Source organism: Bos indicus, chromosome 9 (genome assembly GCF_029378745.1).
Source record: "Bos indicus isolate NIAB-ARS_2022 breed Sahiwal x Tharparkar chromosome 9, NIAB-ARS_B.indTharparkar_mat_pri_1.0, whole genome shotgun sequence".
In the NCBI taxonomy this organism is placed as follows: domain Eukaryota; kingdom Metazoa; phylum Chordata; class Mammalia; order Artiodactyla; family Bovidae; genus Bos; species Bos indicus.
In genome coordinates, this window is record NC_091768.1 from 699,862 (window position 1) to 722,533 (window position 22,672).

The window sequence follows — 22,672 nt, forward strand, 5'->3', positions numbered from 1 at the left end:
ACCCCGCCCCATACCAAAATCCATGGATGCTCAAGTCCCTTATATAAAAGGGCATAAATTTGCATATAACCTATGTACTTATATACTTCACATCATGTCTATCTAGATTACTTATAATTTTGTAAGTGTAATACAATGTAAATACTATGTAAATAGTTGTAAATATGAGGCAAATGCTATGTTAATAGTTTCCAGTGTACAGTAAACTCAGGTTTTAGTTTTTGGAATTTTCTGGAATTTTTTCCCCCCATCTGATGTTGAATTCAAAGATGAAAATCCACAGGTGTGGAAAATCAACAATTTATATCTCAGTAAATGTGCTTTCACTGATCCAACTGATCAGACAGCAGGTTTCTTCTGCAAGATACAAGTAAAGAAGAATGGGTTAACCACCTGAGGAAAGCCTTTAAGTCAGTTTTTGATTACTCTTAGCAAATAGTTTTTATACGTATAGCTGGGAAATGTAAAATTCTTTGTTCATGTCTAGTAGAATCATGGTAGATTCCATATAGCTCTCTGTTAGTAATGACCATCCTCTGGGATTGCAGGGCTACTGAATGCTGGAACCAGGTCTCTTAACCCCAGGGACTGACTACTGTGGAGAGTAAGTATGGATATATTGAGTATTTTGAGGGTTTTGTGAGAAAAGAAAGGGAAAATGAGAAAAGTTTTCAGTGAGGAGCAGTAGCTCCAAAGCCATTCTCATGCTTTGTCTCACCTACCAGCCTCCTTACACAAACTAGTGAAAGTCACCTCTCTGTTTCTCCTGTTTTAAGAAAAGCTTGGTCTTTAAAAACAGTTTGATGCTTTAAAAAATTTATAACAATCTTATGATAGTTTAAACACTTGTTAAGTAAAATGTACCAGGATGTCTCAGCGCTTACCAAGTCCACTCCTTGTAATCCTTGTGTCCATAAGAAAGCTTCCATGTACCCTCTGTGGGTCAGACCTCATGCTGAGTGCTTTATGTGAACCTTGGTCAGCCTGCAAGGTGAAGACTTACCTTAGAGCTGAGGAAACTGGTACTCAGAAACCGGTACTGCCCTGAGGTTATATTGCTGTTGTCAGAACTTGAATCCTAGCTCAGTTCTACTTTTTCTCCGAAGTCCAGTGGTGTGGTTGTGCTCTGAGGCTGGAGAATGGAAGAGGGACAGAAGCCTTATGAGTGCACTTAGCTTTCACAGCCTTTTTTCCTGCTGTCTCATCTACCTGTGGACCACCCATGCCTCAGAATGAGCAAGAAGACATGGCCGAAAGTCTATGGGTTCTGTACAGATGTGCAAAGTTTGTATTCATTTCAAACCCTCATTTGCCAGTCCTCTTTTATTAGTTTCCTTTTGCTGCTGTGACAAATTATTACAAGTTTAGTGGCTTGAAATCACACAGATTGATCTTACACTTCTATGAAGTAAAGTCTGATGTGTTTCTCTGGTGTCAGAGGGTGCATTCCTTATCTGGAGGCTTTGAAAATAACTCATTTCCTTTCTTTTTCCATCTTCTGGAGGCCACCCGCCTACTTTGCCGCATAGCGCCTCTCTCTGTCTTCCAGATCAGTGACATGAGTTTTACTCTCTGCCATGTCTGACCCTTCTTATTTCCTGTTCCACTTTTAATGACCCTTGTGAGCACAGTGGGTCTATACAGATAGTCCAGGACAGTCCTACTTTATGGTCCACTGATTGGCAACTTGAATTCCATCTGTGACCTTAATTCTCCTTTCCCTGTGTAACCTAGCCTATTTATACATTCCAGGGATTGAGATTTACAACTTTGAGGGCCATTATTTACATTATTAACTTGCTTAAATTGTAGTGAACGAGATCTTAATTACAAGTCTTTTGGAGTTATAAAACATCTCGGTTCAGTTCAGTCGCTCAGTCGTGTCCAACTCTTTGTGACCCTATGAATTGCAGCACGCCAGGCCTGCCTGTCCATCACCAACTTCAGAGTTCGCTCAAACTCAGGTCCATCTAGTCGGTGATGCCATGCAGCCATCTCATCCTTTATTTTCCCCTTTTACTCCTGCCCCCAATCCCTCCCAGCATCAGAGTCTTTTGCAATGAGTCAATTCTTTGCATGAGGTGGCCAAAGTACTGGAGTTTCAGCTTTAGCGTCATTCCTTCCAAAGAACATCCAGGACTGATCTTCTTTAGAATGGACTGGTTGGATCTCCTTGCAGTCCAAGGGACTCTCAAGAGTCTTCTCCAACACTGTGGTTCAAAAGCATCAATTCTTTGGCGCTCAGCCTTCTTCACAGTCCAACTGTCACATCCATACATGACCACTGGAAAAACCATAGCCTTGACTAGACGGACCTTTGTTGGCAAAGTAATGTCTCTGCTTTTGAGTAAAACATCTAAGGCCATGTAAATGCTTAAAAGTTAAGGAAAAATACAAACAGTAGAGAAGAAAATGGAGTGACAAGCTTCTTGAATATTAACATGTTTTTGTATGTGTGATAACATAAAAGTCAAGTGTTGATTATGTTTATTGCCCTTTGTGGTCATTAGTAAGTAGCAACCTGACCTAAAGTTTTTGAGGAATCTGAGGAGATGGATATAATGCAACTGATGTGTTCATACATTGAACTATTTGCTTTAATAAGACCTGGTTCTTCATCAGCAAGCTCCTAGAATGCACAGAACTTGATTTATGCCCAGCCACTGTTAAAAATACTGAAAACAGCTATATATAACTTTACCAGTTAATAAGTAGTTTGCTTTCCAAAGCAAATCATGAGTAAAATTGGTTACTTCTATTATGAAGGTGCTAAACACCCTGATTTTTTGATTTGTTTCATAAAGAATTTCATTAATTCATGTGTAGAGCAAGAGGGTACAAAACACAAAAATTATGTAAATAGCTAGAAGTAATTTCTTGGCTAAGGTGTTTCAGCTTACTTTAAAAAATGTTCTCATGTTTATATTCATCACTTTTGTTACAGAAGCATCATGCCATTTGTAGTAAAATTATCTGAAAGTTTTTTATTATTTTTATTTTGTGCTGGAAAAGCATGTCACATAGGAAATCATCCTCAACACCGTCATCACTTTAGGATAGCAAAAACAAATGTTGATAATTTACCACATGAAATTTTGGATTTTAAGGTGAAAAAATATTTTAACCATTTTGACCTATGAATTTTACCTACAGACTCTAGGTTGCAATTTTCAGTCTTGTGCCTATTCTTCAGGCATTTGCTCAATTCTTGGAATTCAGTGGTGAGTAGTACCCTATTCAGTGCTTGCAGTGAGGTATAGAAGGCATCTGAATGTAAGATGCCAGCTGTGAGAAGCAGCAGTTCTCAAAGATAACTAGTTTCAAGACCCCTTTATATTCTTAACAATTATTGAAACCTCTAAAGAGCTTTTGTTTTTACGAATTGTCTATACTTAGCATATTAGAAATCAAAATTTTATCATGAGCACTTTTTTATTTTTTTAATTATTTATCTTAATTGGAGGCTAATTACTTTACAATGTTGTGGTAGTTTTTTTGCCATACATTGACATGAATCAGCCACTGGTGTACAGGTGTCCCCCATCCTGAACCCCCCTCCCCCTCCCTCCCCATCTCATCCCTCTGGGTTGTCCCAGAACATCAGCTTTGAGTACCCTAATTGTAAAAAGAAATACTTGTTTGACAGTAATCTCACTCTGTGTTAATAACATTTTATATAACATAACTTCCAAGCTAAGTCAATTTAGTTAATACAGTGGTGGTTTTCATATTTGTACATCTCTAACGTCTGACGTAAGATGGCTGGACTCTCTTCTGTATTTAATGTTTAGTAGTAGTGTCATTTTGTTCAAAATATGATGAAGGAAATCTGACTTCCCATGGATTTGTTGTTGAGAAAGGAATCACTCTTTTTGTGGATTCCCTGAGAATATCTAGGGGTCCTCAGGGGTCCTTCAGCTATACTTTGGGAGGTGACTCTTTAAAGAAAAACCCAATGTGAAGGGTGTGTGATTTAGGCGAAGCCTTCATAACCTTCCTAGAACAACTTTCTTGCCTTTATGCATAAAATGTGTACATTTAAAAGTCAACTATCAAAAAGAATTTATTTAGAGCATTTGTGATCTCAATAATTCCAAAGTTAAATGGTATGGACTAAAGCAAATTTATGGCAGTTTTTCAGCATATGTTGGAGTTGTGTGGTTTCTGTTAAAAAACAAAACTTTTGAATCAGTGCATAGAGACTTTGCAGTTTTGCCTTACATTATATTTTGCTCACACATTTTCTAATGTTGATGGTAATAGTATGTATGGGGGCATTTGTATCTCATCAAATGACACGAAAGTTCTTAACTTTCGTTCTGGAGCTTTTCTAAACTAGCTTTCTGATTGCAGTATAGGGGCAAAAGTAAGTAAAAAAAAAATCTCAGATTTTGCAGTGATAAACTGTTCACTTAGCTTGTTTGTATAGACTGGAATCTGAACAGGCAGATTTTGCTTTTTAATAGCACTCGGAAGTTAAATGTGCATCAATCCTATGTGTGTAAAATCTTTTCTCCATTTAATAGATAACTATAGAGTTTTTCTTTTCAACTTTACACATGCTCCTTATTACTAAGATTTTTTTCCTCCTTACTGTCGTGTTCTACCTGTTAGTACTTTCTGTCAGTCATGTGCTGTCAGGTGGTTTTTTTGGTGGCAAAATTGTCGTAAATCCCAAACTGAAAATGATAAGTAACAACAGCAATGATAACTACCTCCCAGTCTAAATGGAGAGAGGGGTGCAAATGTTTACAATTATGTTAGTAACGGATGTTTGGGCAAAATGGACTTCCTCAGTTATGCTTTTAAAGGTACAGATATCAGGACAAAAATTTTGAATAACATTATTCAGAACCTGTTTTAAGCTCAATTTGGAGACCTGTAGAATTGAATGCTGCTAAGTCATGTCCGACTCTCTGTGACCCCATAGACGGCAGCCCACTAGGCTCCTCTGTCCCTGGGGTTCTCTAGGCAAGAACACTGGAGTGGGTTGCCATTTCCTCCTCCAATGCATGAAAGTGAAAAGTGAAAGTGAAGTCGCTCAGTCGTGTCCGACTCTTAGTGCCCCCATGGACTGCAGCCTACCAGGCTCCTCCATCCATGGGATTTTCCAGACAACAGTACTGGAGTGGGCTGCCATTGTCTTCTCCGTAGAATTGAATAGTTAAATGTAAATGAAGTTTAACTTAAATATTTGATCAGTCATATAAGTACATGGCTTAAAATGTCAAGAAATTCTACAGGTTTATAAACAAAACCCAACAGTGTTAGCACTGCTCTCCAGAAGTAACTGCTTTCAAATCTGTTAGACGTTTCTTAGGATATTTGCCTTTATATTTGTGAGTGACATGTATATGCTATTTTTTTTAACTTAAAAAAATGAATATTTTTTGATAACTTGCTGTGGAAGACAAAGATTTAACCTTTAACAGCCAACTCTCCTTTCCCCCGTTTTCTGCCTCCCCACAATCACTCAGTGATTTTTGGCTTACTTAGGTCCATATTCAAATTTCACATTATTTCAATTGTAACTATTCATAGCTGAGCCATGTAATAGACTATGATATTTCCTTTCTTAATAATTTAAATTTTTCCTTTGGTTAATACCTTTTACCTTTTTCTTATTTTTCTTTCACTAATTTATTCTCACTTAAATTTCATTTAAAAACAATTTACAGATGAATAAACACTAATGGAGTGAAAACCAGGACTCAGATAAATTGGATGTTGGATAAAATGACCAAAGTCTTTTCTTCAGCTATATTTTATAAGCTTATATAAAAAGAACTGTTAAAAAAAAAAAAAAAAAAAAAAACTGTTTTCTCCACACCCTCTCCAGCATTTATTGCTTGTAGACTTATGGATTGCAGCCATTCTGACTGGCGTGAAATGGTACCTCATAGTGGTTTTGATTTGCATTTCTCTGATAATGAGTGATGTTGAGCATCTTTTCATGTGTGTGTTAGCCATCTGTATGTCTTCTTTGGGGAAATGTCTATTTAGTTCTTTGGCACATTTTTTGATTGGGTCATTTATTTTTCTGGAGTTGAGCTGTAGGAGTTGCTTGTATATTTTTGAGATTAGTTGTTTGTCCGTTGCTTCATTTGCTATTATTTTCTCCCATTCTGAAGGCTGCCTTTTCACCTTGCTAATAGTTTCCTTTGATGTGCAGAAGCTTTTAAGTTTAATTAGGTCCCATTTGTTTATTTTTGCTTTTATTTCTGATATTCTGGGAGGTGGGTCACCCTCTTACACTGTTGGTGGGAATGCAAACTAGTACAGCCACTATGGAGAACAGTGTGGAGATTCCTTAAAAAACTGGAAATAGAACTGCCTTATGATCCAGCAATCCCACTGCTGGGCATACACACTGAGGAAACCAGAAGGGAAAGAGACACATGTACCCCAGTGTTCATCGCAGCACTGTTTATAATAGCCAGGACATGGAAGCAACCTAGATGCCCATCAGCAGATGAATGGATAAGAAAGCTGTGGTACATATTCACAATGGAGTATCACTCAGCCATTAAAAATAATACATTTGAATCAGTTCTAATGAGATGGATGAAACTGGAGCCTATTATACAGAGTGAAGTAAGCCAGAAAGAAAAACACCAATACAGTATACTAACGCATATATATGGAATTTAGAAAGATGGTAACGATAACCCTGTATGTGAGACAGCAAAAGAGACACTGATGTATAGATCAGTCTTATGGACTCTGTGGGAGAGGGAGAGGGTGGGGAGATTTAGGAGAATAGCATTGAAACCTGTATAATATCATGTATGAAACGAGTCGCCAGTCCAGGTTCGATGCACGGTACTGGATGCTTGGGTCTGGTGCACTGGGACGACCCAGAGGGAGGGTGGTGGCGAGGGGAGGAGGGAGGAGGGTTCAGGATGGGGAGCGCGGGTATACCTGTGGCGGATTCATTTCGATGTTTGGCAAAACTAATACAATATTGTACAGTTTAAAAATAAAAGTAAAAAAAAAAAAGTAAAAAAAAAGAACTGTTAACATTTAAAGTACTTCAGGTAATAGAAAACAGTTGATTCCAGTAAACAGTATGCCAGAGAAATAACTATCAATACATTCATATATATATATGTATTGTATACTTAAATTACTAATTTGTTAACCTAATCTTATTCATCAGCATTACAAACATTGTATCCTGATTTAATTAACTCATTTTTTTTTTTTTTTTTTGTATCCTAAAAAAAATACATCTTTAATTTTGCCAGCAAAATTTCTTTTAAAAATCTCTTGAGTAACAATATTTACCTTTTGGCCATATTCAAAGCCTCCTAGATAACAAATACCTTCATAGTTTAAAGCAACACATTTTTTGTTTGTGTCAGTATCCTCAGAATTAGGTTGCCATCTAGGTAGGCTTTAATAAGAGTCTGATTTTGAATTATGATTAAATGATGCCATTTATTACAACAGAATGTCCCATTGCTATAAATCATAGATACAGAGATACTTAATCTCCTAAGTTAACTGCTATTTTCAAGGTCTGATTGTGGAGGCCAATTGCTAGAAAACCATTTTCTTCATTTTGAGCTTTTCCTATCCATACAATTAAACCTTCAGTTTCAGTAGTACCAAAATTTAAGTATCTGAACTGAAGATTTCTCATTCTGTAATCTGGATCAATGTATTTAATGTAAGGATTAGCCATGCATTTTGCAGTTGAAAAGGAAGTATTGTTTTCACAATACCTTCCCACCCAACCCAGAGGACAAACAACTGTAAGAAAATAATTGGTCAGGTATACATAGAGATTGGTGGAGGCAAAGATTATTCAAACAGTACAGACTGGTCACATGTGTTTCCAGCTCAATGTGGCAAGCAGCTACAAGAAAAAGTTATGCCATTTACTATATATTTACCCCCTATTTTTGCACACATTGTATCCACAGGCTGTCCCATCACAGTCACCTACATTTGAGCCACCCTTTGCTCCTAATTCAGTTAATTGTAATTCTTGATTATTTATAATAACTTCCCAGACACAACCTTGAAAACCTATGGGTTCATATGCTGTTGCCATGGGATTTATAAAATTTAAGGATGATGTTTCTTCAATGTAGATATTTGGCAAAACTAATACAATATTGTAAAGTTTAAAATAAAATTTTAAAAAAAGCAGTATTTGTGTCCAGGGAAGCTCATTTTAGTCTTGACATTTTCTTTCTTTTTTTTTTAATATAAAACTTGTTCATAATTTTTAATGAAAATTTGTTTATAAAAATGAACTAAAAATTAATACAGAATGTTAGTAATTCCCTTAAAATGAGTAACACTTTTTTTTTTTTTTTTTTTAGGTAAAACTTGGGTTGGCTATAATTTGTTTTTTTTTTTAACTTTACAATATTGTATTGGTTTTGCCATATATCAACATGAATCTGCCACAGGTATACACGTGTTCCACATCCTGAACCCTCCTCCCTCCTCCCTCCCCATACCATCCCTCTGGGTCGTCCCAGTGCACCAGCCCCAAGCATCCAGTATCGTGCATTGAACCTGGACTGGCGTCTTGTTTCATATATGATATTATACATGTTTAAATGCCATTCTCCCAAATCATCCCACCCTCTCCCTCTCCCACAGAGTCCAAAAGACTGTTCTATACATCTGTGTCTCTTTTGCCGTCTCGTATACAGGGTTATTGTTACCATCTTTCTAAATTCCATATATATGCGTTAGTATACTGTATTGGTGTTTTTCTTTCTGGCTTACTTCACTCTGTATAATAGGCTCGCTGTGGTACATATACACAATGGAGTATTAGCCATTAAAAAGAATACATTTGACATTTTCTGTTAAATTTATCCCATCCAAATCCAGGTAGCTTTCTGCACCATCTCTTCCTGCTTTAATCACATGCCAAGTACTTCTATTAATAGTACTTTTTGGAGAGTTTCTAGAAGGATGGTTCTGTCACCAAGATTGTAGCTGATTTGAACAGAACCATTTACTAAAGAAATACGTAAAAAATCACCTCCCTCGCTTCATCAGAGCAATTCTTCAGAGTGATTTCACAGTCCTGGCTCCCAGGTTTGAAGTCCTCAGAAAATCCATCAAATAAAAGTGGAGAAAGAAAGAAAAAACATTAAAATAGTTACTCTAATTAAGACTCTTGCCCTTTTTTTGGGGGGGGGGGGTGGGGAGATTACAAATTTTGATCACAATTATGTTAGTTTTTTTTCCATGTTTGGATCAAAATACATCTATACATTCATACTCATATCCTGTATTCTTTTGTTCTGGAGTTGGCCACATATATTATCCCTATTTGTAATTCTTTCACAGTGAAGGAGTATATTGTGGTACCAAGTTAAAATGAGGTTTTTCTTTTAACTAGTTAAGGGTGAATGTGTAAAGAAATTGGATGCTTTATTCCAAGGCACTGATGCTTTTTTTGATAAGATTAGGTTAACAAATTAGTCATTAAATATATTTTTTATATATATATATATATATATATGTATTGATAGTTATTTCTCTGGCAGTTATTTCTCTGGCATACTGTTTACTGGAATCAACTGTTTACTATTACCTGGGTGAGGGGGGATAAGTAACTGGAAAAAACGCACAAACTAAAAGGTGAGAATTCTGTTTTATTTGATGGATTTTCTGAAGACTTGAAACCTGGGAGCCAGTACTCTGAAATCACTCTGAAGGACTATTCTGATAGAGTGAGGGGGCCAGCCAGGATGTAATCAACGAAGACCAGGTAGTCAGAAGATCAGAAGAGTACTGTTAAAGAAAATCCAACATCTCAAGGAAATAAGTGCTTTTCTATGTATGGGAAGATGCAAGAGTCTGGGCTCAGTGAAATCATTCCTTTGATACACATGTCAGCTATCTGGGGCCAGTATCCTGATATCCTGTCTTCATCCTGAGTCTTCAGCATGCACTGTTGGTTCATCAACTGATGGCTAGATGGTGGGCATCCTGTTGTCTCAGGGCTCGCCTAGGGAGGCTGTCATGTGATGGCTGGATGGTTGCAACATCCTGTTTACTGATAAGGTAGCAGCATTTCTGCTTCACATAAATGAGCAGTTAGTGGTGGTGCTATGAAAATTCTGTATCTTGGGCCTTCCCGAAGTTTCAGCCATGCTCTTGGCATCAAGTTCTATCTACAAGTACACAAATCTCTAGTTGAACTCTGCTTGAGTTACTTTAAAGGCACCTCAAGCTCCAAAGTTTCTCTCAAATCTGTGAACTTCCTTCCATATACCTGGTCTTTCCAAACTCAGTCACTCAATCCACCCATTTTCCAAATTTAAGTGTGATCATGGCCAACCTAGATAGCATATTCAAAAGCAGAGACATTACTTTGCCAACAAAGGTCCGTCTAGTCAAGGCTATGGTTTTTCCAGTAGTCATGTATGGATGTGAGAGTTGGGACTGTGAAGAAAGCTGAGTGCTGAAGAGTTGATGCTTTTGAACTGTGGTGTTGGAGAAGACTCTTGAGAGTCCCTTGGACTGCAAGGAGATCCAACCAGTCCATTCTAAAGGAGATCAGTCCTGGATGTTCGTTGGAAGGAATGATGCTAAAGCTGAAACTCCAGTACTTTGGCCACCTCATGCGAAGAGTTGACTCATTGGAAAAGACTCTGATGCTGGGAGGGATTGGGGTTGGGAGAAGGGGACGACAGAGGATGAGATGGCTGCATGGCATCACCGACTCAATGGACGTAGGTTTGGGTGAACTCCGGGAGATGGTGATGAACAGGGAGGCCTGGCGTGCTGTGATTTATGGGGTCGCAAAGAGTCAGACACGACTGAGTGACTGAACTGAACTGAACTGATGGGTCTATATAATCAAATGGATTTTATTAGCATTTTGTTCATTGTAAACATCTTTGTTCTGTCCACTTCTCTCCTGCCACTTTAAATTTACTATCCTCTCTAGCTTAATTTTTTTTAAATTTTATTTTTAAACTTTACAATATTGTATTAGTTTTGCCAAATATCAAAATGAATCCGCCACAGGTATACCCGCGTTCCCCATCCTGAACCCTCCTCCCTCCTCCCTCCCCTACCCTCCCTCTGGGTCGTCCCAGTGCACCAGCCCCAAGCATCCAGTACCGTGCATCGAACCTGGACTGGTGACTCGTTTCATACATGATATTATACATGTTTCAATGCTATTCTCCCAAATCTCCCCACCCTCTCTCTCTCCCACAGAGTCCATAAGACTGATCTATACATTCGTGTCTCTTTTGCTGTCTTGTACACAGGGTTTTTGTTACCATCTTTCTAAATTCCATATATATGCGTTAGTATACTGTATTGGTGTTTTATTGTTCAGTTTGCTCATTTCAAAGTATTAAATCTTTAGCAGAAACAAAAAACAAGATAAAGTTTATCTTTTAAAAACTGTTTTCCAAAATTAGAGATCTAAAATCAACTAGGGTAATTTTTATCATTTTGTTTTAAAATTTTGCACTATTTGAAATTGTTCAAATCATTAAACTCTAAAGAGAAACAGAAACCTGGTTAAAAGTTAAGAATTTGTTTTTCACCATATGAAAACCTAACTAGCTGCTGATGTCTAATGTGGGTTTTGACATTGTGTATTAGTGTTTGGACATTTTTACTAATAGATCTTAGCAGAGGATCAACTGGAAGCCTTGGTTCATGTTTACAACAGACAACTCTTAGAGAAGGTCGAAGTACGGGGCAGTCACCTATATTTTATACAAACTTAAAAGAATGAAACATACTTTGCTGCTGCTGCTGCTTAGTCGCTTCAGTCGTGTCCAATTCTGTGTGACCCTATGGACTGCAGTATGCCAGGCTCCTCTGTCAATGGGATTCTCTCAGCAAGAGTACTAGAGTGGGTTGCCATACCCTCCTCCAGGAGATCTTCCTGACCCAGGGATTGAACCTGGGTCTCCTGCATTGCAGGCAGATTCTTTACCGCTGAGCCACCAGGGAAGCCTGAAACATTTTACCACCTGATTATTAATAAGTTTATGTTTTTCATCTGATAATTACCTTCAAGTTAATCCAAGCCTGAGAATGTAGATATAGATTTAATATTTTAAGGTTTTCATGAATTCCTTACATGAGTGTCAAATGCAACACCAATTATGACATGAAACTGATAAATCTCTTTTCATCTTTGTAAATAGTGTCTAATGGACTGAAAAAGGAAAATCTTGGCTATTATGAACTGAAATGCAAAGCCATTTAATAACAGATGTAAGAAGATGTGCTTTTTTTCTATGTGTGTTAATGTAAATGAGCTTTTTATTTTATATACATAAACATAATGATGTATCTATCTCCCGGGGTTTGCTCAAACTCCTGTCTGTGGTCTCAGCGATGCCATCCAACCACCTCATCTTCTCTCGTCCCCTTCTCCTGTCCAGTATTTCCCAACATCAGAGTCTTTTCCAATGAGTCAACTCTTCGCATCAGGTGGCCAAAGTATTGGCACTTCAGGTTTGGTATCAGTCCTTCCAATGAATATTCAGGGTTGATGTCCTTTGGGATTGACTGGTTTCATCACCTTGCTGTCGAAGGGACTCTCCAAGAATCTTCTCAAACACCACAATTCAAAAGCCATCAATTCTTTGGTGCTCAGCCTTCTTTATGGTCCAACTCTCACATCCATACATGAAAAACCATACTGGAAAAACCATAGCTTTGACTAGACAGACCTTTGATGGCAAAGTAATGTCTCTGCTTTTTAATATGCTCTCTAGGTTGGCCATAGCTTTTCTTCCAAGGAGGAAGTGACTTTTAATTTCATGGCTGCACTCAACAACGTACAGTGTTAAGTCATTAATCTAGTTTTTTGCCTTTTCTCCCTCTGGGTCAGGCCTGTGCTAACTTGTCTTTTAGACTGATAGCTATCTCATAAGTATTTACCCCAGAGGCATTTGCTGATTTTTAAGCAAATACATTCATTTTGGCTTACTGAAATTTAGAATGACAGAGGTTAAGATCACCCAGTGTGGTTGCTAAGGATGCAAAAACCTGTACCTCATGGCTAGAAAATCTGATTTACTAAAACTGAGATGAGATCTCAGAAGTATATTTTAATAAACACCAGTATTTCTGACTTAAATGCGGCATCAATTCAATTCAGTATTTTCACAAATACTGAGTTAAAGTTTATTTTAAGAATACAGAGGTTTATAAAGTGTATGTCCTTTGGAAATTAATACTAAAGCAATACAAAATTCACTGTAAGACATTTAAACAATATCGAAGAGTGTAAAGTAAAAGGATGAAATTTCACTGTTCTTTCTCTTAATTCCCAGGAATCGTTAATGTGTTTTGCCTATTGCTTCTTTTAAATACTTGCAAAATATTTTTAAAAATAGACCTGGGTAAAAATAGTCCATGGTTTACATGGGACGACAGAGGTTGAGATGGTTGGATGGCATCATCGACTCAATGGACATGGGTTTGGGTAGACTCCAGGAGTTGGTGATGGACGGGGAGGCCTGGCGTGCTGCGATTCATGAGGTCACAAAGAGTTGGAAACAACTGAGTGAGTGGACTGAACTGAATTGAGAAAAGCCAACCTGTAAAGGCTACATACGGTGTGATTCCAATTCTATGGCATGCTGGAAAAAGCAAAACTATGAGGACAATAAAAATATCAGTAATTACCAATAGAAGGGGAGAAAGGAGGAGTCCAAGCAAAGAGGATTTTAGGACAGTAAAACTGCATGATACTATAATGGCAGATACGTGTCATTATATATTTGTCAAAATCCTCAGAATGTACACTAAGAATGAACCCTAATGTAAGTTCAGTTCAGTCGCTCAGTCGTGTCTGACTCTTTGTGACCCCATGAACTGCAACACGCCAGGCCTCCCTGTCCATCACCAACTCCCGGAGTCCACCCAAACCCATGACCATTGAGTCGGAGTTGCCATCCAACCATCTCACTCTCTGTCATCCCCTTCTTCCCTCAATCTTTCCCAGTATCAGGGTCTTTTCAAATGGGTCAGCTCTTCGCAACAGGTGACCAAAGTATTGGAGTTTCAGCTTCAACATCAGTCCTTCCAATGAACATCCAGGACTGATCTCCTTTAGGATGGACTGGATGGATCTCCTTGCAGTCCAAGGGACTCTCAAAAGTCTTCTTCAACACCACAGTTCAAAAGCATCAATTCTTTGGTGCTCAGCTTTCTTCACAGTCCAACTCTCACATCCATACATGACCACTGGAAAAACCATAGTCTTGACTAGACGGACCTTTGTTGACAAAGTAATGTCTCTGCTTTTGAATATGCTATCTAGGTTGGTCATAACTTTCCTTCCAAGGAGTAAGCATCTTTTAATTTCATGGCTGCAATCACCATCTGCCATGATTTTGGAGCCCAGAAAAATAAAGTCAACCAGTGTTTGCACTGTTTCCCCATCTATTTGCAATGAAGTAATAGGGCCGGATGCCATGATCTTAGTCTTCTGAATTGAGCTTTAAGCTCAATTAGAGCTAAAGTTGAGCTTTAAGCCAACTTTTTCACTCTCCTCTTTCACTTTCATCAAGAGGCTCTTTAGTTCTTCTTCAGTTTCTGCCATAATTCAGTTTCTGCCATGACATAAGGTGGTGTCATCTGCATATCTGAGGTTATTGATATTTCTCCCAGCAATCTTGATTCCAGCTTGTGTTTCTTCCAGTCCAGCATTTCTCATGATGTACTCTGCATAAAAATTAAATAAGCAGGATGACAATATACAGCCTTGATATTCTCCTTTTCCTATTTGGAAGCAGTCTGTTGTTCCATGTCCAGTTCTAACTGCTGCTTCCTGACATGCATACAAATTTCTTAAGAGGCAGATAAGGTGGTCTGGTATTCTCATCTCTTTCAGAATTTTCCATAGTTTATTGTGATCCACACAGTCAAAGGCTTTGTTATAGTCAATAAAGCAGAAGTAGAAGGTTTTCTGGAACTCTCTTGCTTTTTCCATGATTCAGCAGATGTTGGCAATTTGATCTCTGGTTCCTCTGCCTTTTCTAAAACCAGCTTGAACATCTGGAAGTTTACAGTTCATGTATTGCTGAAGCCTGGCTTGGAGAATTTTGAGCATTACTTTACTAGAGTGTGAGATGAGTGCAATAGTGTGATAGTTTGAGCATTCCTTGGCATTGCCTTTCTTTGGGATTGGAATGAAAACTGACCTTTTCCAGTCCTGTGGCCACTACTGAGTTTTCCAAATTTGCTGTCATATTGAATGCAGCACTTTCACAGCATCATCTTTCAGGATTTGAAATAGATCAACTGGAATTCCATTACCTCCACTAGCTTTGTTCATAGTGGTGCTTCTAAGGCCCACGACTTCACATTCCAGGGTGTCTGGCTCTAGGTCAGTGATCGTACCATCATGATTATCTGGGTCATGAAGATCTTTTTTGTACAGTTCTTCTGTGTATTCTTGCCACCTCTTCTTAATATCTTCCATTTCTGTTAGGTCCATACCATTTCTGTCCTTTATCGAGCCCATCTTTGCATGAAATGTTCCCTTGGTATCTCTAATTTTCTTGAAGAGATCTCTAGTCTTTCCCATTTGGTTGTTTTCTTTTGTTTCTTTGCATTGATCGCTAAATAAAGCTTTCTTATCTCTTCTTGCTATTCTTTGGAACTCTGCATTCAGATGCTTATATCTTTCCTTTTCTCCTTTGCTTTTTGCTTCTCTTCTTTTCACAGCTATTTGTAAGGCCTCCCCAGACAGCCATTTTGCTTTTTTGCATTTCTTTTCCGTGGGGATGGTCTTGATCCCTGTCTGCTGTACAATGTCACGAACCTCATTCCATAGTTCATCAGGCACTCTATCTATAAAATCTAGGCCCTTAAATCTATTTCTCACTTCCACTGTATAATCATAAGGGGTTTGATTTAGGTCATACCTGAATGGTCTAGTGGTTTTCCCTACTTTCTTCAATTTATGTCTGAATTTGGCAATAAGAAGTTCATGATCTGAGCCACAGTCAGCTCCCGGTCTTGTTTTTTCTGACTGTATAGAGCTTCTCCATCTTTGGCTGCAAAGAATATAATCAGTCTGATTTCGGTGTTGACCATCTGGTGATGTCCATGTATAGAGTCTTCTCTTGTGTTGTTGGAAGAGGGTGTTTGTTATGACCAGTGCATTTTCTTGGCAACACTCTATTAGTCTTTGCCCTGCTTCTTTCCGTATTCCAAGGCCAAATTTGCCTGTTACTCCAGGTGTTTCTTGACTTCCTACTTTTGCCTTCCAGTCCCCTATAATGAAAAGGACATCTTTATTGGGTGTTAGTTCTAAAAGGTCTTGTAGGTCTTCATAGAACTGTTCATCAACTGTTCAGCATTGCTGGTTGGGGCATAGACTTGGATTATTGTGATATTGAATGGTTTGCCTTGGAAACGAACAGAGATCATTCTGTTGTTTTTGAGATTGCATCCAAGTACTGCATTTTGGACTCTTTTGTTGACCATGATGGCTACTCCATTTCTTCTGAGGGATTCCTGCTGGCAGTAGTAGATATAATGGTCATCTGAGTTAAATTCACCCATTCCAGTCCATTTTAGTTCGCTGATTCCTAGAATGTCGACATTCACTCTTGCCATCACTTGTTTGACCACTTCCAATTTACCTTGATTCATGGGCCTGACATTCCAGGTTCCTATGCATTATTGCTCTTTACAGCATCGTACCTTGCTTCTATCACCAGTCACATCCACAGCTGGGTATTCTTTTTGCTTTGGCTCCATTCCTTCATTCTTTCTGGAGTTATTTCTCCACTGATCTCCAGTAGCATATTGGCACCTACTGACCTGGGGAGTTCCTCTTTCAGTACCTATCATTTTGCCTTTTCATACTGTTCATGGGGTTCTCATGGCAAGAATACTGAAGTGGTTTGCCATTCCCTTCTCCAGTGGACCACATTCTGTCATATCTCTCCACTATGACCCTCCCATCTTGGGTTGCCCCACGGGCATGGCTTAGTTTCATTAAGTTAGACAAGGCTGTGGTCCTAATGTGATTAAATTGACTAGTTTCTTGTGAGTATGGTTTCAGTGTGTCTGCCCTCTGATGCCCTCTTGCAACACCTACCATCTTACTTGGGTTTCTCTTACCTTGTGCATGGGGTATCTCTTCACGGCTGCTCCAGCAAAGTGCAACCGCTGCTCCTTACCTTGGACGAGGGGTATCTCCTATAGTGCATGTCAAAAAGAGAAATATGAAAATACCTGAATGGCACATTTATTTCAGCAGCTGCTTTTTTCTTTTTCATTATACATATTTTCCATATATATATTTTCCATACACACACACACACACACACACACACACACACACACACACTCTGTATCTTGCTTAGGTTCAAGCGTACTTTAAATTTTAAACTGTCAGTTGAGCTTACTCCTTGGAAGGAAAGTTATGACCAACCTAGGTAGCATATTCAAAAGCAGAGACATTACTTTGCCAACAAAGGTTTGTCTAGTCAAGGCTATGGTTTTTCCAGTGGTCATGTATGGATGTGAGAGTTGGACTGTGAAGAAGGCTGAGCACTGAAGAATTGATGCTTTTGAACTGTAGTGTTGGAGAAGACTCTTGAGAGTCCCTTGGACTGCAAGGAGATCCAACCAGTCCATTCTGAAGGAGATCAGCCCTGGGATTTCTTTGGAAGGAATGATACTAAAGCTGAAACTCCAGTACTTTGGCCACCTCATGCGAAGAGTTGACTCATTGGAAAAGACTCTGATGCTGGGAGGGATTTGGGGCAAGAGGAGAAGGGGACGACAGAGGATGAGATGGCTGGATGGCATCACTGACTCGATGGACGTGAGTCTGAGTGAACTCTGGGAGTTGGTAATGGATAGGGAGGCCTGGCGTGCTGCGATCCATGGAGTCACAAAGAGTCGGGCACAACTGAGTGACTGATCTGATCTGAGCTATCTTTGAATTTCCAAGGAGCTTGGAGTGCATGATCATTTTCCTATATAAAGTTCAATTTTAAAAGGGTAAAAGGACTACCATGTCTCCCCTTGTCTCACTGTTTTAGTGGGAGTGGAGGTGGGTGGGCTGTGGCCTGATGCACTGGTACTCCATAGATGAACCTTTTCTTTAACTGCTGTTCCTCCTCGACCCTCTAGACCTCTTGTTAGGCTCCCACAGTATCATGTTCTCAAATCTGGGAACCAAATAGTTGTGCTCCCATTTGCAGTGGCCTGTCAGAGCACTCGTAGCTTTATCTATAATTTTCAGTGCTTTACGTTTGTACCTATCAGAGGGTTTCTTTCAGTTCAGTCACTCAGTCGTGTCTGACTCTTTGCGACTCCATGAACTGCAGCACGCCAGGCCTCCCTGTCCATCACCAACTCCTGAAATCCACCCAATCACATGTCCATTGAGTCGGTGATGCCATCACACCATCTCATCCTCTTTCGTCCCCTTCTCCTCCTGCCTTCAATCTTTCCCAGCATCAGGATCTTTTCAAATGAGTCAGTTCTTCACATCAGGAGGCCAAAATATTGGAGTTTCAGCTTCAATATCAGTCCTTCCAATGAACACCCAGGGCTGACCTCCTTTAGGATGGACTGGTTGGATCTCCTTTCAGTCCAAGGGATTCTCAAGAGTCCTCTCCAGGGTGTGGAGAAAAGGGAACCCTCTTACACTTTTGGTGGGAATGCAAACTAGTACAGCCACTATGGAGAACAGTGTGGAGATTCCTTAAAAAACTGGAAATAGAATTGTCTTATGATCCAGCAATCCCACTGCTGGGCATACAAACCGAGGAGACCAGAATTGAAAGAGACACGTATACCCCAGTGTTCATCGCAGCACTGTTTATAATAGCCAGGACATGGAAGCAACCTAGATGTCCATCAGCAGATGAATGGATAAGAAAGCTGTGGTACATATTCACAATGGAGTATCACTCAGCCATTAAAAAGAATACATTTGAATCAGTTCTAATGAGGTGGATGAAACTGGAGCCTATTATACAGAGTGAAGTGAGCCAGAAAGAAAAACACCAATACAGTATACTAACGCATATATATGGGATTTAGAAAGATGGTAACAATAACCCTGTATACAAGACAGCAAAAGAGACTCTGATGTATAGAACAGTCTTTTGGACTCTTTTGGAGAGGGAGAGGGTGGGATGATTTGGGAGAATGGCATTGAAACATGAATAATACCATATATGAAACGAGTCACCAGTCCAGGTTCGATGCATGATACTGGATGCTTGGGGCTGGTGCACTGGGATGACCCAGAGGTATGGTATGGGGAGGGAAGAGGGAGGAGGCTTCAGGATGGGGAACACATGTATACCTGTGGCGGATTCATTATGATATATGGCAAAACCAATAGAATATTGTAAAGTTAAAAAATAAAAAATTAAAAAAAAAAAAAAAGAGTCCTCTCCAACACCACACTTCAAAAGCATCAATTCTTCAGCGGTCAGGTTTCTTTATAGTCCAACTCTCACATCCACACATGACCACTGGAAAAACCATAGCCTTGACTAGACGGACGTTTGTTGACAAAGCAATGTCTCTGCTTTTTAATATGCTATCTAGGTTGGTCATAACTTTACTTCAAAGAGTAAGCGTCTTTTAATTTCATGGCTGCAATCACCATCTGCAGTGATTTTGGAGCCCAGAAAAATATAGTCAGCCACTGTTTCCACTGTTTTCTCATCTATTTGCCATGAAGTGATGGGACTGGATGCCATGATCTTAGTTTTCTGACTGTTGAGCTTTAGGCCCACTTTATCACTCTCCTCTTTCACTTTCATCAAGAGGCTTTTTAGTTCTTCTTTACTTTCTACCATAAGTGTGGTGTCATCTGCATATCTGAGGTTATTGATGTTTCTCCCAGCAATCGTGATTCCAGCTTGTGCTTCCTCCAGCCCAGCGTTTCTCATGATGTACTCTCCATATAAGTTAAATAAGCAGGGTGACAATATACAGCCTTGACGTACTCCTTTTCCTATTTGGAACCAGTCTGTTGTTCCATGTCCAGTTCTAACTGTTGCTTCCTGCTTCTAACTGTTGCATATAGGTTTCTCAAGAGGCAGGTCAGGTGGTTTGGTATTCCCATCTCTTTCAGAATATTCTACAGTTTATTGTGATCCACACGGTTAAAGGCTTTGGCATAGTCAGTAAAGCAGAAAGAGAAGTTTTTCTGCAACTCTCTTGCTTTTTCGATGATCCAGTGGATGTTGGCAATTTGATCTCTTATTCCTCTGCATTTTCTAAAACCAGCATGCAAATCTGAAAGTTCGCAGTTCATGTATTGCTGAAGCCTGGTGTTGAATAATTCTGAGCATTACTTTACTAGCGTGTGAGATGAGTACAATGGTGCGGTTGTTTGAGTATTCTTTGGCATTGACTTTCTTTGGGATTGGAATGAAAACTGACCTTTTCCAGTCCCGTGGCCACTGCTGAGTTTTCCAAGTTTGCTGGCATACTGAGTATAGCACTTTCACAGCACTTGCACATCATCTTCCAGGATTTGAAATAGCTCAACTGGAATTCCATCACCTCCACTAGCTTCCTTCGTAGTGATGTTTTCTTAAGGCCCACTTGACTTCACATTCCAGGATGTCTGGCTCTAGGTGAGTGATCACACCATCATGATTATCTGGGTCGTGTAGATATTTTTGTACAGTTCTTCTGTGTATTCTTGCCACCTCTTCTTAATATCTTCCATTTCTGTTAGGTCCATACCATTTCTGTCCTTTATCGAGCCCATCTTTGCATGAAATGTTCCCTTGGTATCTCTAATTATCTTGAAGAACTCTCAAGTCTTTCCCATTCTGTTGTTTTCCTCTATTTCTTTGCATTGGTCACCGAGGAAGTCTTTCTTATCTCTCTTTGCTCTTCTTTGGAACTCTGCATTCAAACAGGTATATCTTTTCTTTTCCCCTTTGCTTTTTGCTTCTCTTATTTTCACAGCTATTTGTAAGGCCTCCCCAGACAGCCATTTTGCTTTTTTGCATTTCTTTTCCATGGGGATGGTCTTGATCCCTGTCTCCTATACAATGTCATGAACCTCCGTCCATAGTTCATCAGGCACTCTGTCTGTCAGATCTAGTGCCTTTAGTCTATTTCTCATTTCCACTGTATAGTCATAAGGGATTTGATTTAGGTCATACCTGAATGTTGTACTGGTTTTCTCTACTTTCTTCAATTTAAGTCTGAATTTGGCCATAAGGAGTTCATGATCTGAGCCACAGTCAGCTCCTGGTCTTGTTTTTTGCTGACTGTATAGAGCTTCTCCATCTTTGGCTGCAAAGAGTAGAATCAATCTGATTTTCATGTTGACCATCTGGTGATGTCCATGTGTAGAGTCTTCTTTTGTGTTGTTGGAAGAGGGTGTTTGCTATGACCAATGCATTCTCTTGGCAAAACTCTATTAGCCTTTCTTTAAAATATATCAAATAGTTGACTTTAGTTTCTATAAGCTAGTAGACTAGATAGCATGGTTAACCCCATCTCCATCATGAAAATAAGTAGAAATGTTGGAGAAATTATTTTAAAACACCTTTTTAAATAAATTGATGATCTGGAAAGAAAGAACACTAAGAGAGAAAACAGATAATAACAGAAACAAAGAAAAGAACAAAGTGAAAAAAATGGAAATAGAAGCTTAGTAAATATGATGATAAAAATCAGATTTTCCTTGAGGTTATTTGTCAAGCCTGTTAAACCCAAGCTTCAGAATTCAACTCTTCGAGGAAAAAATAAATTGTACTATACTTAAATGCTGCAGATATTAAAAAAGATAATGAGAGATTCTAATGGCATATTTATGGCAATATATTGGAAGATTAAGAGAAAACAATGAATTCCTAAAGACATCAGATCAGATCAGATCAGTTGCTCGGTTGTGTCTGACTCTTTGCGACCACATGAATCGCAGCACGCCAGGCCTCCCTGTACATCACCAACTCCCGGAGTTCACTGAGACTCATGTCCAGGGAGTCAGTGATGCCATCCAGCCATCTCATCCTCTGTCGTTCCCTTCACCTTTTGCCCCCAATCCCTCCCAGCATCAGAGTCTTTTCCAATGTGTCAACTCTTTGCATGAGGCGACCAAAGTACTGGAGTTTCAGGTTTAGCATCCTTCCTTCCAAAGAACACCCAGGGCTGATCTCCTTCAGAATAGACTGGTTGGATCTCCTTGCAGTCCAAGGGACTCTCAAGAGTCTTCTCCAACACCACAGTTCAAAAGCATCAATTCTTCAGCGCTCAGCCTTCTTCACAGTCCAACTCACATCCATACATGACCACAGGAAAATCCATAGCCTTGACTAGACGAACCTTTGTTGGCAAAGTAATGTCTCTGCTTTTTTATATGCTGTCTAGGTTGGTCATAATTTCCCTTCCAAGGAGTAAGTGTCTTTTAATTTTATGGCTGCAGTCACCATCTGCAGTGATTTTGGAGCCCAGAAAAATAAAGTCTGACACTGTTTCCACTGTTTCCCCATCTATTTCCCATGAAGTGATGGGACCGGCTGCCATGATCTTCATTTTCTGAATGTTGAGCTTTAAGCCAACTTTTTCACTCTCCTCTTTCACTTTCATCAAGAGGCTTTTTAGTTCCTCTTCACTTTCTGCCATAAGGGTGGTGTCATCTGCATATCTGAGGTTATTGATATTTCTCCTGGCAATCTTGATTCCAGCTTGTGTT

At 39.2% G+C, this 22,672-nt stretch overlaps 1 protein-coding gene across 3 annotated transcripts in view; it reads left to right on the plus strand.

Annotated features, from left to right (window-relative positions):
- Positions 1 to 22,672, plus strand: part of PHF3 (PHD finger protein 3) — a 207,395-nt gene that overhangs the window by 93,297 nt on the left and 91,426 nt on the right. For 2 of the 3 annotated variants that reach the window (XM_070795664.1, XM_070795662.1), the window contains exon 15: positions 549 to 604. In XM_070795664.1, coding sequence (XP_070651765.1) covers positions 549 to 592 — 44 coding nt within the window. In that variant the 3' untranslated portion in view covers positions 593 to 604. Of the gene's footprint in view, positions 1 to 548; positions 12,235 to 22,672 lie in introns of those variants that run through there. The other variant, XM_070795661.1, reaches the window with a different exon arrangement.